The following is a 21,096-nucleotide window of genomic DNA, read 5'->3' on the forward strand; positions in this document are numbered from 1 at the left end:
CTACACAAATATTAAAAATAATACATTTTTTTGAGCATTTGAGCAGTGGGAAAAATTGGCGCAGAATCTCAAGGTAATAATATAATCTGTTGTTGGAAATTAAGCAAAAAAATATTTTAAAAATTATGTAAAATTTGCAAAAAAATAATTTAAAAGATAATATTCTTTTAATTTTGAAAAAAGGTGTAAAATTCACTTATTTGCAATAAATCTTCAAAAATTATTTCGGTGATAATCCAGAATTTAACTTCAATTTTAATTAAATTTTTAAAAAATCACTCCGAGGTGCACATTTATAACTTCCCATTATATATGGCCCGAGTTTGATAGTTGTAGGTCAAACTGTCTGCAGAAAAAAGTACATACATTCATCTTTATTATTAATAGAACTGGAGTAATCTTTATTATTAATGTAATATTATTAAAAATACAGTCTTAGAAATATTGAGAGAACATTTTAAAATTATCTATATTTTTTAAATTTCTTTGGCATTCTTGACTTAACTTCCCGAAATGATTTACAAACATATTAAATCAATATTATTCAAAAAATACAATGCTATATAATTTTTTTTTATTCCGCGAAGAGTTATAGGTTTTACGCTATACTCTAAAAAGTAAAATTGCTCAAAAGTTGACATAATGCATTTGCAATTAAGTTATACGAAACCAAAATCAAAACTCACCCCAACTACCAAGGAAAGAACAGGCAACAGCATTTCCGCTAACGCCTTTATTTGAGTCATCTCTACACTGACACACACATACTCAATGATACATTCCTAAAAATAACGCTTATATGGGCGCAGCGCCCTCTTTTAGAAAAAGAATAATTCTTAACACTGGCACCCGCTGAAGAATGTCATCAAAAGGTCAGGACACTTATAATTAAACGGATTACCAAAGTTAATTGAACATGCATTAAAATATTTAATATACAATACACAATAATGAATCAAGTAATGTCAATAGGAAATATGACGAGTTTATGGATGGGTCTTTTTAACTCTCCCTTTGCAGTTTTTAGATTTACTGCTCTAACGTAGTTATCAGTTCCCTCAAAGGTCTCCAAGACTTTCCATTTTCCACTTTATTGGAGGTAGATTGTCGTCTCTTATCAACACCAAATCGTTGGCCTTTAAATTTGCACAAGGAGATTTCCACTTGTTTCTCACTTGCAGCTGGGTTAAATAATCTTTTGACTAGGATCTCCAAAAGGACTGCGAAATCTGATTTATCAATTTCAACCTATCGCGAACGGAGATCTTTTGATCCATCTGATCAGGGTCCGAGATTTTCTGTAATTTTGTCCTTATAAGGAAATGGCCAGGCGCAATCAGTGAAATTCCTCGGGATCTTCCGAAGCAACAACCAATGGTCTGGAGTTTAGTACTGCCTCGGTCACCACTAGAAAGGTTGAAAACTCTTCATAAGTCAGGATTCGACATCCTATTACTCGTTTCAAATGATACTTCATCGATTTCACAGACGGCTCCCAGAGTCCGCCGAAATGTGGGGACGATGGAACATTTGTTCTCCAGACAACACTTTCGTTGGCCAAATACCACCCAATCGCCTCCGAACTCCATAGTTTCAGCACATGTTTAGTCCCGACTAAATTGGTCACACAATCGCTGAATATCTCGACGGGGTTCCCTTTGCGTCCAATGAAAAGCTTGAAAGATGCAAGAAACGCATCAATACTCAGGTCACTGACGAGCTCTAGGTGAAACGCCTTTGTGATGAAACAAACAAAGACGCAGACGTTCATCTTCACGAGTCTCACAGATTTTCCATGACGAGGAATGATCAGAAATGGTCTACAAACCTCTGTACAGGCTCTCAGGTACGCTCTACCTGGTATGGCATGGGACGAAAGTAAATCTTCCATTTTTTGCCTTCAGAATTCTGCACGAAACCGCGTACAGATGACACAATTTCTTACGATTTTTCTTATGGAGGGTCTGACTCCCAAAATCCAATAGGTCTGTTTAATTGCAGAATGAACTGATTGGACTCCCGCATAAGGATAGTTTAAATGGTACAGTCTTATAATCCTAGTTGTTACTGGATGCTCTTTTGGCAATATCAAAGGATGCTTTACACTCGCGAGCAAACTAGAGAACTGGCGTTTCCAATTCTTTCCCCAACCCTGAGAAGTCCTTTAATATCCAAAAATGGATTAAGCTGAATAAATTTACCTGCCCTCAACACATCTCCTTTCTGTAATACGGAAATTTCGCCCGAAAATGCAACAATCTGAATTAAATGTATAATCCTATCATGCGATTATTTCAATTCCAAAAATTTCAAATATGGAACCGAAACGCTATTTCCTCCACTATTTCCCACGAATCTCAAACACCAAACAACCACACTTTGCAATCTGCTCCAAACTGAAATTTTATTCTAAAGCTCCTTGATAACTCCCACCTTAACTACAAAACAAATAACTGAATTTGTCTTTCTCCCGCAATATTTCCGAATTACCCACATCCTGTGATTGCTTTAAAATTTTTTTCAGGCCAATAATTACAATTCTGCAACAACCAGTTGGGTACATACCACCTTTTTTGACTGGATATCAAATTTTCAACAGAAACTCCTCTAGTCAGCAAATCTTCTGGGTTATTTGCCGATTGACAATGAAACCAATCATTCGGATTCGAGTTTTAATGCACCTCCGCAACAGGATTAGCCACAAACTGCTTCCACCTCTTTACATTTCCTCTAATCCAACAAAACACTATCTGAGAATTTGTCCAAAACATGAATTTCCCAACAATTTTGTAATAAACACCTTTTAGAAATTTCGCAAGTCTAACACCCATCACAACAACCATCAATTCCAACCTAGGTAACGTTAAGGTTTTAAGTGGAGCTACTCAACTTTTTGACATCAAAAGTGACACAAACATTTTCCGGTTTCATCGATATACCTTATAGGACATTGCCCCGTAGATCCTGAGCGATGCATCACAAAATATATGAATTTCTGCCATTCCTTTCCCACAATCCTGTAAACAATTCCTAGGAATAACTATTTTCTTAAACGCCCTAATTTCGTTACACGATGCAATCCACTTAAGTCGTAAATTCTCTGTAAATCATCATCCCAGTCCATAGCTCTTTCCCAGATCTCTTGTAACAAACAATTCTTACTATTAAGGGTACAATCAATCCCACAGTATCGAAATTTCTGGCTGCAGTCTGTACAACAAAACGTTTGGTACTGACCAATCCTCCCAAACTATCCACCAGCCCTTTCACTCTCAATGACAAAACATTTTTTCGAGATTCCGATTTAGCCCCAGCACTTTCAACTCAATGCCTTCTTCACTCTCACAAAATCCGTTTTGATCCACAAAGCTTTCAAGTCACTGTTGTTGGACTTTAATTTTCTCAACTTAAACCGAACACTTCTCAAAATTATAACATCATACGATCCGATCCAAACGCTTCCATAACACTACCTACACCAAAATACAAATCATCTACATACAAACCAGAATTTAGCATTGAAGCTGAATCAGGTCTTTCGGCTTCGAATCTTGCAATGCGATATTTAATTACAGCACTCAAAATAAACGGAGAAGTTTTGCATACGAAGTGTAATCTAGTCATCTGCAAAATCCTACAGTCCTCATGATCACTACCTCCATTACAAAGAAATTTCAAAATTTTATGATTTTCAAGGCGCTTTTCCAATAATTAAGAATGTCTTTTATATGTCCCCATGAAATCTCCTAAACTTCATTATTACTTCAAGAATGCTAGGATTCAAATTCGGACCAGCCTCTAAACAATCGTTAAATAACAAGTTTTGTCCAGATTTAGAGCCCCGATTAAAAACCATGCGTACTTTAGTTGTTTCTTAATCCAATCTGACCACTACTCTATGAGGTATGAAATATTCATTCTTATCCCTACCATATTCTTCAATTAGTTTTCTGATCCCTAATTTTTTCGCGATAAGCATTAGCTAGCCATTCATTTTTATTGAACTTCTTTTCAATTCGTCGAATCGCCTCTTGGCCAGACTAAAGAAGTTCTCCAATTCTCTGGGATAAGTCCTTCACAACAACTTGGCCTCATATCTTCCATATTTAAATTTTAGGTCCCTATTAAATTGGTCTAACAATTCCCTATCGGTTATATTCATTTCAGTCTCATCTCTTATGCCCAACATTTCCAAGGTCCATAGTATCTGAACATTTGACTCAGACACTAAAAAATTTGCTGAACAAAGACCACAAATTCCGCTTTGAGTACTCTAATGTTCTTTGAGTTCCTAAAAATAGTAGGAACACAGGTCAATGTGTTTTTTTTAATTTCTCAACTTCAGATGCATCTATTATCCGCCAAAAGACATCCCCTCCAATCAATTTTTGCCTCGATTTCACACGTGTCGGCAAGGTTTTAACCTCGCGACTGCATACTTATCCGGGCATCTGCTTTGGGAATAGCCATAGGAGCTGTAGTGATTGTATCGGCTATTAGTACTTCCGCAGAAATTAGCGGATCAGGGTCGTATCGGCTGATGAGGGCTATTACTCCGACGTCATATGTTCTCTCCACAGGTTCGACCGAACCAAAGAAAAAAATAGACAACCTTTCTTTCCGAGTCGATTTCAATTTTAATCAATTAGCCAATGATCTCGTATAACATTTCCTTTCGCTACCAATATAACACAACATTCTTATCATTTTACACAGATTTAATTCCGAATTACTAGCATAAATACTGCATGTAAGCAAAAGAACTGTAGGTACACCTGTACTAATTACAGATGAATAGCACTGCGTACTTGTTGCAGTATCAGGCTGCATTCCTTTACCTTCATTATCATTTCTTTTATAATGAATAAGCATGTGATGCGGACTACCACAGAAATAATTTCTCGATTTGCTCGTACAACATTCCGAAGAAAAACACTTGAGGCACAAATTATTGCCTTTTACAAAGTTTACTTTACCGTTCACTGTAAGTCTTTTAAACCCGATACAATTAGATAACAGATGGGTCCCAGTGTTACCAAATCTACACTTCATATTCCTGTCACTAGATAGACAGAAACACATTAGATACAGTTTTATTTTTATAATTACGGTTTTTATTAGCCAATGACGCATCACTTCTATAACATCTGAATATGGTCTCGTAGACGTAGACTGCTTTTTGTTTACCCTTTGAAGCCAAATAAATATCACATTCCCTGCCTAAAACCTGAGATCTAAACTATATATCTCCTTGCTTTACCGCCACATGAGTTATTAACTCGCGATCAAGTTCACTATATACTTTATCAGATACTATCAATTGACATAATGATTTAAAATCCGCAACTTCTCTCAAGCTGCAATAATATTCGAAATTAGTAGTCAATCGAGATGCGAATTGCACATAATTCTCTGTTGGACATTTTTTAGAGTTGTGAAACTGGTTCAAACATTCCTGGTGTGTGTGCTGAAATTCCTTTAAGCAATAGCTTTTAGTTTATCGTCGCAATGTCTTCCTCAGTTACGTCAATCATTAAATGTGAAATCCTTTCTCCTAACATATTTAACAAAATCTCCGCTTTCAAACCATCTAGCACTTTTTTGGTTTTAAACGCTTTTTACAACGACTGGAAAAACAAATTAAAGGACTCTGCTCTAATAGGTATGAGAATGGTCAACGTTTTAATAATATTAGTCAAATTCTCAACACTTTGATTTGATGCATCAAAATCATCTTGGCCTGAACCATTCAACTAATTTTTCCTGAACCATTCAATTAATTTTTCCCAAATTAACTAATTTTTGGTCCTTCGTAACATCCAAACCAATCACCTCCGCAACTAACCTCTACTCGTTCTTCCTCAATTATCAAACAAAATTCTCTATACTTATTACACAAAAACATTATCAAATCGCTAAAAGCTTCCCGACAACCAGACACTCAAAATATCACCACACAAATTTGACCAGTAAAGCCTCTAAAAAATACAGTTAAACTTCACAAACTAAAATAACAAATTATACCACGACAAGCTCGAAACTGAAATGCAAACAACCGAAAAACACCACACTCAACACCCCACTCCTGAAGCCAAAAAAATTCATTTGCAATTAAGTTATACGAAACCAAAACTCACCCCAAAAGCTACCGAGGAAAGAACAGGAAACAGCAGTTTCGCTAACTATTTTATTTGCGTCATCACTGACGCACACACAAATACTCAAATGATACATTCCTAAAAATCACGTTTATATGGTAGGCGGCGCAACGCCCTCATTCAGAAAAAGAATAATTCTTAACATATAATATAAATTTAATTTTTTCAAATTATCTTTCTAGTTTTAATAACCCTTAAAATACTACGATATGTACGATATACGATAGTCCATACGATATGTTTCTAAAATACTCTAAAGCTGAATATATCTCGTATTTCGTTCTTAAAACAGATAGCTTTTTCTGTTTGAAAATAGTGATCTGTAGAATTGATTTTTTTATCAACTCTTCTTCAAAATAAATAATTAAACAAGCAATTTCCTAAAATTCAATGAGTTGGTTGAAATCTGAAGTCGACCCGTAGATTAATGAAACGTGGGCCGGCAGAAACTGTTCTCTAATGCAACCTTAATGTTCAGCTAAGGTTACATTAAACCTCATAAAAGAACCATATTCAACTTTAATGATTGCTGGATGGGATGTGATGTCGTCTAAATGCTTTTAAGTCAGCAAAGATGGTAACATAGCGAAATACTTGAAAGTGCCAAAGTAATGAAATATTGTAAAATACTTCAATGTGCGGACAATTTATCAAAGCTTACTTTGCATTTTTAATTAATTGCAGCTTTAAAATATTACTAATAAATGAAGATAGACCTTTAAATATGGCCATATTTTCACATATTCTTATATCGGATTTATCCGGAGATTGCCTGATATATTTTTCCTTATTGACTTTGCGCATTTGTCCTTGAAATGGTTTTAAATTTAAACTCAAAATTAAAATATACAATTTAAGATTTTACATATTTTTTTACACTATAAAACTTGATATTTCATATTTCAACTCAATAAAACTGTTAAACACTATTCTCGATGAAAAGTCATTTTTTAAAAATAATTTTATTACGAATAATTACATAATTATATCTTGTTTATTATGGTACATTTGATTTCCAATCATCATATTCATTAATACAATCATTTTAACTGAGTATTGACCTAATATTGAAATATCTGCTTGCCTATTTTAAAGTATATTGTTTTACTTTTTACAGAAATAGTTTAGTTTAATTATTCTCTTGAATTTCTTATAACATACAAGTTTCAATGCTTGTAGTATGTACTTTGTAATTAAGAATCCTTTTTCTTCGGTTCAATACATTTTGCAAAATTTGTCTTCAATATTTAATTTCACTTTATTATTTATAAAAACTTAATCTAAAAAAATATTAATATATTTTAATACAATATTCATTTTGAATAATGAAACAGAAGGGCAATTTTCTCGAAACATGTAATAGTCATGAAAACGCATTTATTATGAGAAGGTTTAAAATCTGCAAAATTTTAGAAATTCATCCTGTTTGATAATATCGTTTATTACTTTGTATCAAATGTTTCTCTCTTACACCCAACTCTTACTCTTACTCTTACACCCAAATGAAAATAAACTCTTAATACTAACTTAATAGCAATTGAAAACTTATAATAAATAAAGAGCATAGATTTTAAAAAACGGCTATATGAAACGGAAATAAAACACTATTAATGATTCATTACTTTTCATCATACCTGCCATTCATATTGAGGCATTTCTAGAACCTCAGGATCAGTTTAAAAATCCTCGTCTCATATAACGTTGTCAACCCATTGGTGTCGAATTACAAGGATTTAATTGGAAAATTTTAGAGCACTCACTTTATAGGTCAGTGTTTGGAATCCTCGAATTTTCATCTGATTAGATCCAATAAGCGGTCGACCTCATGCAGGTCGACAGTGTTCTATGAGAGAAGGGATTTTCAAAATCATACAGTGCCAGGATAAATGTCTCGACATTGTTGTTGTTGTTTCTTATGGCACTTGCCACGGACAAGTCCGCTATTCGATGGCAGCCGATTTAAGCTTGAAAGGGAGCGCCTCTTGTTTAAATCGTAGAGCCAACTAAGACCAAGAGTACGACTTGACTTCACACACGTCGCAACCCTTTTTACGGGGCAGACTTCATTCACGCAATTTGTTCACTCATCCACAGATCGTAATTTAGACCTGAATCAGAGAACGATCACCCCTGATCCAGTACTTCGAGTGGTATTACTCTCGACATGGAGAACTTTGTGACCACGATAAATTTATATGCGCGTCAGCCACCAAGCACGCGGGGAATCTTCGGCCGGCGGAGCTCGAACTCGCAACCTAAGGGGCGCGAATCCAACGCTCTACCAACTAGGCTATCCCTGCCATGTCTCGACATAAATGGTGTTTTGTCGAAATGTAATGAAATGCTTTTTTTTACCTTACCGGATGTATTTTGGAGTATCCCACAACAGGCCCGACCACTTATATATGAAATTTGCTTCGTGATGATCAGATTTTCCCAAACAGTTAATGCCCTTTTTATGGTCAATTTCTTTAATATTATTTTTTCATATCATAAAGGTTAATGTGTAAACAAATATACTTTGAAATCAAAAGTGAAAAGCATTTAATTCTTATATGGCTAAAATATTTTTTGTGAAGAACATTAATGAACACATGCAACATGCAGTATGTTTTATGATAAAGAAAATTTTTATGTCAATTAATGAGATCAAATTCCAATATAAATTTGCATTTTGGATGCAAGAAATAAAAAAAAAATACTTCTTTGTCTTTTTGAGCTTATATTTTAACATATACCAAAAGAACATACATATATATTTCTTAACAAAACTGTCTGAAACATGGAGTATTGGATCGTATTATTTTGGTAACTGAAATCCTCTGGGTGATTATATTTAGAGTTGCTCTCTCAAAGGCTGCAAAAAAGAAGTGCCGGAGTGAATATACTGATATTTCATCTGAGTATACGAGCAATGGGGATTTATTTTCAGGAAGGGAAAAAATAGTTCAAAACAGTGGTTGGAGCTAAAATGGACAAAAGACGAAGATCAAAAGACATGATATATTTCTATAACAGGTCTTTGATCAAAGCACATTCTCCATAATGAGGTAATTCTATACTTGATAGAAAAAATATATATTTTTTAAAAATATCCCTCAGTCAAAAACCGTTAAAAAACCTAGTTTTTTTTTTTTTTTTTTCAAGAATTGCTCAATATTATGTCTACTATTTTCTGCTACAAGCTGAAAGTGGGAAACAACATGTCCTACAACAGATTGGAGTGCTTCAGTAGTGATATTGCGAATGCCTCGCATTATTTTTTTCAGTTCACCAAAGTTCACAATCGGATCTCATGCACAACATGCTTTAATTAAGCTACAGCCAAAACTCACGAGTCGTAAAGTCAGTTTACCTTCGGATCAGACCGTTGGGGAATAACGATATATAATTCTGTCATTTTTAAAATGCTAATTCAAGACTATTGCAATGGAAAGAAGAACACCATCTTGATAAAAAAAATGTACTATCCTCATATCCCTGCTGTTGTTGTGTTGGAGCTGTTTGCGCAAAACAAATTCACAGTGTGCTTCATTGACTGTATGGATAACTGTATTCGAAATATCAATATTCTAGGAAAAACAAATGCCAATGAAAAATTCTACTGTAAACCTGTACCACACAGTGATCTTTTGAGAATGAACAGGCAATGATTGCTTTTGGAACGTGGATACTTTCTAGCCCGCATTCTGTAATTTTTTGTACTGGCAAAACATTTCAGAGAGAAATGGGCTCCGTCTGTCCAAAACATTTTCCTTGGCCATGCATTATTCACCTCTATTCGAGGAAGAAATTACTTGATGAAACTTCTTGTTTTGAAAAGTCAGCAGGAAGGAACGCATAAACATGCCTAATTTTGAAATGATAACATTGTAGGATGTGTTGTAAAATGTTATGATCATATTGATGGGCATATCTTAATTTCGGGAAATGGGCATACCTTAATTTCACCGTGTGCTGGACAGTTCTAATGTACTGCTTGACGCTTCTTGCAATGCTGTAGACGCATCTTCCACTGACGTCAAAGCAATGGTTTTCTTCTTTTTGCCAAGTTTCAGATGAAACAAAACCTTCTCTTTGATTTTTCCATACCGGATGCAATTATCGAGAGTCTCTTCTTAAACCCTTTAATGTCCGGAAAATTATTATTATTGTAATTATCCTTGGAGAGATTTAATTTTATATAATATGCAATGCATGTTAAAAAGTATATATTTTTTTTAAGTTATTAAAATTACATTTAAAAATATGAAACGAATATTAATAATCAAAAGTTAGCAAAATCACATTTTATGGATAAAAAGTAATTGAATCTAATAAGTTGAAGATAGGATAACATTATTTCAGTGTTATTTAAGAAGATAAGAAAAATAACTCTAGCAAATTTTTGAAGGAATCATTCAGTCGATTCATGCAAAAATTAAGAGAATTTTAATTTAATTTTGCAAATGGAAATTTCATTATGAGGCAAAATTCGTCGTAACTGATTTTTTACAGCATTTTTTAATAAGTGTTGAAATTTATTTTAGAAGTATCGAATATCCTAAATTAATTTTCTGGTTCTTAAATTACATAGCTTTTCGCGTATAAAAATAAAATTCAACTACATTTGTAAAACTCTTTATCAATTAATTCGATTTAATGCTATTTCTTTTCTTATCTTTAAAACTTTCTCATTAAAATATCGTTCAAGTTCTTAATTTTTTTATTACTTTCAAGCACATAAAAAATAAATATTTCCAGTTTCTATAAAATTAATTGCAGAAGAGATCAAATTTCTTTTAAATAAATGAATTTAATTCATTCTTTAAATCTTTCATATGAAATCAATATACATTTGCTTTTATTTTTCTTCTTATTTTTATGAAATACAAATAAATGATGCATTCTTTGATTGAAAGTTTTTATAAGAAACAATTTTAAAAAAGTGTTGACTATCAAGAAAACAAATGATTTTTCTTTCAAAAATATCAGTATTAAAATTATACTATTTCAGCAAATCTATGAAAAACATTATGAAAAAGATTCGCTTTTATTTATTTTTATGATGTATTTTTATAGAAATGAATTATGCATGAATAAATCACATTAATTTCCGAGATTTGAAATAATATGCAGGAAAATATTAATGTTAAATTCTACTGTTGTGTTATAACAATTAAATAAAAAAAACAAAAAAATAAATAATCAAAATAGAACTCATTTACAATTTAATCTTTTGAACAGAAAATTAACATAAATATATTTGAATTTATTATTTAATAATAGTAAATATTTTTGACACACATTTTAATAATTAAAATTTACAAATTTTTCATCTTATTCAGAAATACTGATTCGTATATATTATTTTATACACTTGTTTGCACTATTCCTGTCCACTGGTCGCTGGTCGGACCAGTAGATGACCAGTTTCTAATATGACAGATACAGTTTTCTCAAATTAATAAGATCAAGAATATTTTCTGATGCTAAACAAAAGCAACAAAGAATTTATTTCCTCAAGAGATTGATAAAATAACAAATAAAATTAAAAAAATCATAAAATTATTAATTTTATTTTTTATAAATATTATTTTTTAAGAAAAATGATTTTTAATTATTTTGAATTAATGATATTAACAAAGGCAAAATATAAATCTGAAATGATTAAATACATATTGATATATGAAGAATTATAAAATATGAAATATAATTGAACACATCTTTTAAATTTAGTTAATTTTACAATAATACGCAATTCTCTGAGATCTCTTTGTTGAGGTTTCAGAAAGATATCTTTTCTTAAACTTTTTATACTTTCTAGATAAAATAGAAGAAGTCAAGAAGTAATCATCAAAGAATTCGAACTCGAGATTTTCTCGAACCTCCCCCTTTCTGAGTCGAGAAAACTCATATTTCGGTATTATTTCTGTCTGTTTTTGAACACGATAACTCAAAACCATTTAATACCAGCTGTATAAAATTTGATATATGTAGATTAAATGGGTTTTCTTACATCAAATCTATGCACAGCAAGTTTGTCTGGAACTCAATGACTATAAAACGCAATGAGCCAGGTATATTAAATTTGTTACATAAATTTTGTTTCGAAATTATTTATACTTTTCACATTTTAAACCAAACAAATTAAACAGTTGATTGTCTATTTTTAGTTTATATTTTCGCAAGCAAGCATAGACGCAATAATTCTTAAATGTAATGACTTTAATAAATGAAATATTCTATGTTATCTGATCACTATAATTGCATTGAGGCATTAAATTTTGGTATCAATTGATGGGCGAAAAGTGTCAAAAATACATATTTTCATGATAGATTCAATATAAACTCTAGATTCACGCCAAAGATGTGCATTTCATAACTATTCTTCATCAATTCCAAGAATTGTATTCTTGATTTTCGCCAATTTTATTTGGTTAATGGGAGTAAAATCACCGTTAGAAATTATGCTTAAAACTTTTCGGGAGACCACTCCAGCTGATTTAATATTTAGCTTACCATTTAAACATTTCCAAGCTCAGCAGATTTAGAAGTTTTTATTAAAAGTTAAAACAGCTTAATTGAAATTTCAGTTACCTTAATTAAACCGTAAAAATAAATAATAGTTGACAGCATAATTTGTTTAACATTCAGTTGTTGAAGAGATATTTTTTAAAAAAAGTTTTATAACATAGCTATTTTGATTCATGCTTTAAACACATGTGTTAAAAACCTGCATTTGATTCATGCGTTAATGCGTTATATATATTCTGTATTCATTACTTTTAGAATTTAATAGTATATACAAATTCCTCAATTTTGAATACTATTTAAGATTTAGATTTATGTATTAACAGTTATTTATTATAGTTACTTATATAATATAAATATTATAGTTACTTATAAATATAAATAATAGATATATTCTTCCACTGTGTCCAGGACATCAAATGTTTTATGAAATTTTAAATAAGGAACCCATAATTCTATAATATTACAAAAACAAAATTATATAAGAGATAAATGATATTCAATATTAATTAATTAATTAACTATAACAGAAAAACTCAATTCATTCACATTTGATAGGGTGATTAATCAAAGAATAATATTTTGTATTAATAGTTATTTATTATAGTTAATTAAATATAAATAATATATATCTTCTTTCACTGTGTCCAGGACATCAAATATCTTATGAAATTTTTAAATAAGGAACCCATAATTATCATTTATTGGGAAAACCAATATCTATAATATTACAAAAACAAAATTATATAAGAAATAAATGCTATTATATATTAATTAATTAATTAATTACAACAGAAAAACTCAAATAATTCACATTTGATAGGGTGATTCATCAAAGTATAATATTTTTAAAAATTTTCATTAATGTATATATCCACTTAGCATACATTATCTAGTGAATATAATACCAGTTCCCAGTGATTTGAAATGTGGATAGCTGTATATGAATCGCGCATTAAGCAGCTTTGTATGGAACTAAATCTATTGATCATCTAGTGTATTATAATGGAACGAAATCCTAATCATAATAGTCATATCTCTTAACCTATAGCGCTTTGTCAAAACATCCATTAATTATCCCACAAACATGTTAAGTCGAAATATCGTTATCATAGTAGAAGCTATTCAGTAAAATCCGATATTCTATATATTATAAGTGATTACTATAAGAGAGTAAAGTCAATAATTGTTATATTATATGGGGTAGTAATTAATATTTCATCATTTTAATGCACACATTATTATTATTTTAATGGTTCTTAATATGCCATTAACTCGTTAAATCATGTTGCAAGAAGATTCAATAAGGAATATACATTTTAAAAGATTGTTAAAAAAATCAAAACCTTTTTCGGAAATATTATTTAAAAAATGTTGATTCAACAAAATTTTTTGCAAATTTTTGTTTTAAATGTTTGTAAAAAAGTAATCAGACAGACAGCAATTTTATGCTACATTTTCAAAATAAAATGTAATTTCATTTATAGGTCTACTCTTGCTCTCGTAAAAACATATCTCTATTAGGGCAGATTATGTGTAACATTTTTTAGGATGTATCATATTGTGAATTCTATCCAATATCGTTCACTAATGCAAAGTGTTATTGCGCAATTACAATTAGGCAATAGTATGCTGTTAAAGTATTATGTATTAACTTTTACAACTTTTTTTTCTAAAAGCCATTTTTATTAACACTGATAATCAAGAAGTTCATATTATTATGCATTGTTGTCATTAGTAAACAAATTGTATGAAGTGATAAAAAATATTTGTTATTGCACTTTGGATTATTCATGTTTATATAATATATTTTCCATAAATCCTGTAGTTAAAAATAGCTATTAATATGCAAAAAATTCATTAATTGATTAAAATAAAAATCTTTCACAATTAACTAAATTACCTTCTTTTCTATTATTAAAAAAAATCTCAATATGAAAGATGCAATACGCATATGATTGTAAAACGCAAAAACAAATTTTTTTAAAGAAAATGTGCGATAAATGAAGATTAGCTATTTATATCTCTGCACTTTTATCTCTTTCTCCATTTTAAAAAATGAAAAATTAAAATTATGATGTTTTTACGGCATTTCGTTTTTTCTTGTGAAAATAATCTATTCAAATATTTCAAATTCAATGCAGAAAAGCAAAACAATAAAGTCATACCATAAGGATCTAACAAAAATCTCCATCTGAAACAAATTATCCTCACGGTTAAAATCCCGATTTGCGGATACAAGCATAATAGGTGACTTAATGCAAATAAAATAATGGGTTCCCTCGAAGCTATAAATGCTCTCCCTTCGTTCCAATGAAATGTTTACAAAAAAGGAGCAGAAATGAAGATTTCGAAGGAAAATTAGTAATAAAAAAAATCTTAGAAAAAAAAAGAAATGGTGAAACACAGTATTCTGAGTTATGAACACTGTGTATTAAAGATCATAACTCATCTTTTAAAGAAAAGAACAGACTTGATACGTATGTACGAAAAGAGAAAGCGCCAAATAAATGGAATAAAAATATTTCCTTATTTCTAAATGAAAGGTTCCATTTATCTTGTTTTCTTTGGAGCCGTCGCCCCTCGTAAAGGGAGCGAAATCGCCTGCTACTAAATAAGATAGTGTGCACAAACACGAAAATCATAAACGGAATGAATAGAAGCAAAAAGATATAGGGCTCCTGAGAGCGAAGGGAGAAACTTGATAAGAAATGGAAACTTGAGGGGCTGTTAGTTGTAAAAAAATGTGTTCCGCGTCGATCGAGATAGAAGCATATTTCATTTTCTGGGGTAAGATGTCAAAAGAAACATAAAGATGTTTTACGTTGACCATATTTTACCCAAAAGGGTGCTTGGTTATAGTTCTATAAATTTACTGTAATAGAGCCTCGTATGTCCAAAACAATTAATATCTTTGTCTCTTTGGGATTTCGACATTCGTGTTAAATTATTTTTTCATTCTAAAATTGAATTTGTTCGAAATTGCGAAATTCAATGAAAACTGTATAAGTATAATTAACATATACTCTTTTTTATAAATTAAACTTAAAAAACGTAGTTGCAAAATAAAATAATTGTAATGTATACCTAAACAAAATTATATTTCGTATTTGGGATTAAAACATTAGGATAATTGAAATATATATATAATGCTGTCTACATGTTGGAAAAAAATTGAAATATATGTATAATGTTGTCTAAATGTTGGAAAAAAATTGAATGCTTGCCGTGCTCCTGAAGGTTTCTATAAGTTTCAAATCGATTTCATGAATCTGTAAATTTTATTTGTTGACTAATGCAAATTATATCAAGATATAAATAACTTTATTGATTCAAAGTAATTTAAGAATATCTGCAATAAAAATAGCGAAAAATAAAATTTATGCAAAATTATATATACATACATTTGTGTATATATATAACTGCTTCTGAACCTGTTAAGTTATTGCTATTTTTAACGCCATGAAAAATTTGGCAAGCATTTACAAAATAAATAAAATAAAATAAAGTTATTTAGAAAGATTAAAGGCTATTTGGGGTAAAAGTAAATAAATAAATAAAACTGCATTTTTTAAGATGAAAAACAATATCTATTTAAGTTTTTATGGTGTGAAAGGTGTAGTCTAAAGTATAAAAAATGCATTTTACACTGGTATTTTCTTACTAAAAATAGTTTTAACTCATTTGTTTTTGTAATTTTGTAGCAGCTGGATCACACTTGTCCAAATCAATATATATATTTAAATCTTTACATATTTTAGAATTTTAAAATAAATATTCATCTTTAATTAGATTTTAGATATTCATTACAAATTATATTGTAAAATAATTTGTAAAATCAATATAAACATTTCTTTCAAAATTAAAATTAAAAGGAATAGTTGCAAAAAATAATTTTCACCACAGTAAAAAAGTTTAAAAAAATTATATATGTATAATTTATTTGCTTTTAAATGTTAACGATATGTGTAATAACATGGATTGTCATTCAGTTATTTGCATATAAAAAATTATTTAGATTATTTAAATATTTTCAAGAGATATTGCAAGAAAAAAAAATAATCTCTCTGTTATATCTAAATTCCTGAACATATAGGAGGCACATTTCAGTTTTAACGGGGGCCGGAGGTAAGAGGGAATGGCTAAGGCTACTTAAATGGACTTCACATGGACTATATTTTTTCCGATATCATTTTAATTATAAGGATAACTTACATTTTACTCATTTATAAAAATCTTAAGCATAAAATTAAAATTATTAAAAGGATAACTTTCATTTTACACATTTATATGATTGATTTAAAATGCTTAGTTTTGCCGTTTTTCTTTGAATTACACAATTCGTATTTTAAAATATATTTTTCAGTTATAAATATATTAATTAGCATCTTTCTCCCAAAAATTCACACAAAAGTACATATATGAAAAATTAATTTAACACTTTTAACTTGATTTTAACATTTATAATTTAACACGTGAATGAAGCCTTTTTACTGAAGCTGCGGCGTGATCGAAGTTGAGGTTGTGGCAATTAATCCATGTGATTTAGTAATAGGTACCAAGAATACACATTAAAAAAACAAGTTTGTTTCATAAATTGAAGAAACGGGATATAATGTTTTATGAGGTTAAATGTCAGAAATGATTAAAAAAAAACTTATTTTTGAATAATTTTGTTCCATCGGGCTTATATAAGTCCACTGTGACTAAACGACTAAACTTGCATTATTTAAAAAAATCAAGGTTTAAATAAAGGCAAATTGTCTTTATAGATGTAATAAACAAAGTGTTTTGATCTTTCAACCATATTTAATAGTCTATAAAAAAACAATATATTATTCTGATAAAGGAGTTATCCTCATCTATCCGCTTAAAATTGTGTATCTTGGGTAAAGTTGCAAATGTCTTGCATGATATTGATCAACATTAGTTACGAATTATTGATCTTTGGTGTGAATTTAATATTTTTACTGAATTCCTCGTGTGTTCGATGCTGAAGTTTTGTCAGTTAATCACTGTGAGTTAGTAATAGGTACCCGGAAATAGAATTTACAATTTTGATTCATTGTTTCGTTCCGATTGAAACCAAAATCTGACACAGTATACAAATGTAGTCACGAAATCACATACCGAATGTCATATAATTTTATATTAATTTTCTTCATGCCATTTAAGTCATTGTATGTGTTAGTTATTGAGTTTAAATGCGTGCGAAAATAAGATCAACAGCAGGTAAATCGTTTGATAGATATTTTTACAGATTTTCCTCACCGCCAGGTTCTTTTGATAGTGGGTGTATGGTACGAGAACACAATCAGCAGGCGACATTAGAAAACAAAGACGACACGAGTACACACAGACAACGAATACATATACGACAAATATTTACAGCCGAGACGAACACAGGACAGCACACAGCAGGCAGCAGACAGTAGCTCATAAGTAGTAATCGCCCCCAGCACACAAAGCGGCCAGACAGAATCCAGCAGGAGAGGGGAGCCTTGGAGCTTCGTTCTACGGTCTGTCCAATGGCTAAACTTCTCATTGTCTATTTTTGCTTTAGCTGCCGATTCACTAGTTCGCACACCTGGTTACTACACACAATATACGAATCTGTCTCCATAGTAGACAACAGGTCTCGATACACAGCAGTTCAGTACTCGCTCCACACAACGTTGGTTATCCGCTGTTGTTTCGCTATCCTCTCGAAGACTCGTTACTTGTCGGCGACTCCGATTACAATACACGATGACGACTCTCGATCACCCACGACACTCACACAACTTGAGACTGCCGGCCTTATATAATTCCCGGGATGTGGGCTAGAATCTTCTAGACCAATCAGGCGCATCTCGGTTACTAATGGACGGATCGACAAAATTCTCAAAGTTGCGAGCATTATCCATTTTGTCGCCAAAGTCATCAAATCCGTCGACAAATCGTCGCAAAGTTTGTAGCCAAGTTCTGGGATCACTGGCTCGGCATCCGGCAGCATCCAATACAGATGACTGTAAAACGGTCTTTCTTATGATGACACTATTTGTGCTGGGAAGCAAAATTACAGGTTTGTAACAATATGGTTTAAAATTTAATTGGTATCCATATTTCGGATATCAATCCTAAGCACTAATTTTTATTTACTTAGCTTCATTTTTTTAAAAAACTTTTTGCAGTTATTGAATTCATTTGAATTCGAACAACTTGCCGGACAGAGTGCATCTGAAGATTTAAAATAATTACATATAAATCTTCAAATTTGGGCGTCATTTCATATAACAAATTTCATCTGTCAAGATTAAAGCATTTCTGAGCTGTCATGTTCATGGAAAGGACACAAGTCCAATAATGGATTCTTCGAACTCAGGAAAGTTTAAAACATGGAAATTCATTAAAATCTAGAGTTTGAATATTTTGATGGTTACAATATTTTCTTTGTACTTCGTATATGAGTAACCTTTAACCCGTTACTTCGACCCGCCTTAAGACACACAGAAAAGTCTGAATGATCGGTCAGCTCAACAGCAACAATGGCGGGAACTGTGGTTGAGTCCTAGGGACCATCACTGACTCAGGTACAACCCTTCCCTTGGGAAGAACACCTCGTCATCGATGGGAGGAACCAGACTCTCGCCTTTTTTTGTATCTTCAGGGTGGCGTGAACTAACAAAGGAAGCTTCCCATTCTCAGTTATGAGATGCCCCCCAGTGGGAGTTCGTTTATGAGTAAGTAAAAAAAAAAATTAATGCCCAATTTATTTTATGCTAATACATATAGATAATTTATATATGAAAATAATTGTTGTTTATTCATTTACCACAAAAATATAATAAAAACTGACGTAAGCAAGTATAAAAGAAAGTGTGTAATAAAATTATATCTATTTTATGGATTTAAATTTAATAATTTATTGCTTTTTGATATGAAATGACAGAAGAAAGCATTATTTCATTTTCTACAAATCAAAATATATGATTTAAAAACATTTATTGTAATAAAGTTTTATTTAAAAAATAATCAATATTTGATCCAAAAAGTTATTAAATTTTAAATTCTACAACACTACTGTGAATATTATGCGTTTATAATTCTAACTATTGAAATGTAAATATAATTTTACAACGAAATGTAAATATAATTGTGCAAAATTTATTTTGTGCAAAACCTATTTATGCCTTTATTGTGCAAACCTTTATTAACCTTTTTGTGCCTTTTATTGTGCAAAACATTATTATGATTATTCATAAAATATAAATAACATTAATCATTTAATAAAAGTTTTAAATGTTGCTATTTAATAATTGGAGTAATCAATAATTCCATTGGAGCATCTTGCACTGATCAAAACTCATCAAGAAGAGATCCGATTAGAAATCTATTACTATCCATGTTAATCGAAGCAGAAATATATTCAGTGGGAATATACATAAAGAAATGTAACATTCAATACACATAGCGCAAATTCTACATAATGTTACATAAAAAAAAGTTTAAGCATAAAATATTCTTTTATGGAGAATTTTACATAGTATGATTGTCAAAGGTCATTGAATATATAAAATACATTAACAGTACGTATGTAATACATTCAATATATTTATAATATTCAATACTAACTGAGCAAATCTTAGAATATCGGGTCCTATCAAAGCAAGTTGGAAAGTAAACTTTTCTTTTATAGGGAATTTTATATTTTCGCTTCAAAACACTCATGTTAAAATTAAAAGTACAGTGAAATGTACAGTAAAAAAGTACAGTGAATGAGAATATTTAAAAGTCTAAAGCATAATTTTCATCTTGTATCTTAAAATTAAAAATTAACTTTATATGCCAAATTCGAAAAGAAATACTACTCAACAAAACTGTTTTTCTGTTGCAATATTGAAAATCAGATGCCACGAGAAATTGCATATTGCCTGTAATATTATAGATCGTTACAAAAAAAAAAAGTTATCGATATTTCTTCATACATTGAGAGAGTGCAAGCTTCATGAATTCCGACAAAGACGACTGGATTATAAGAATGTTTCATTTTGATCTTTCTTTTCTAAAGAAATGTTGTATAGCAGCACATAAAGTTGAATATCTTTCCTGGGAAAGAAATTTCTATCATACTTATGTAAGATTACTGCAATATAACATCGGATTTTTCAGAAATAAGACATGCTTGGTCTACTCTGAATTCCTTTTCTGTTGCTTTCAAGTTATATGCAGAATTATGAGCCTTTTTCGTAAGTTTAAAAAAAAGTAAATATATTCTTATTTCCAATAAATGCTTTGATGAAAAATTAAGAAAAAAAAATTCAAATGTTACCTTGCAAAGGGCTGATAAAATAGGAATCGTATTTTATTTCAAATAAAAATGTATAAGGAAGTACAAATTCATCTTCATTTTCTTCATGTATCTGAATTTCCGATTTGTATCTGA

General features: G+C 30.6%; 1 protein-coding gene across 1 annotated transcript; it reads right to left on the reverse strand.

Moving 5' to 3' along the window:
* Positions 1 to 1,336: 1,336 nt before the first annotated feature.
* Positions 1,337 to 1,891, reverse strand: LOC129980673 (uncharacterized). Its single transcript, XM_056091053.1, has one exon. It carries the CDS (start codon positions 1,889 to 1,891, stop codon positions 1,337 to 1,339), a length of 555 nt encoding a protein of 184 aa, XP_055947028.1.
* Positions 1,892 to 21,096: the final 19,205 nt, after the last annotated feature.

The sequence above is a fragment of the Argiope bruennichi genome, chromosome 8 (genome assembly GCF_947563725.1).
Source record: "Argiope bruennichi chromosome 8, qqArgBrue1.1, whole genome shotgun sequence".
NCBI lineage: Eukaryota > Metazoa > Arthropoda > Arachnida > Araneae > Araneidae > Argiope > Argiope bruennichi.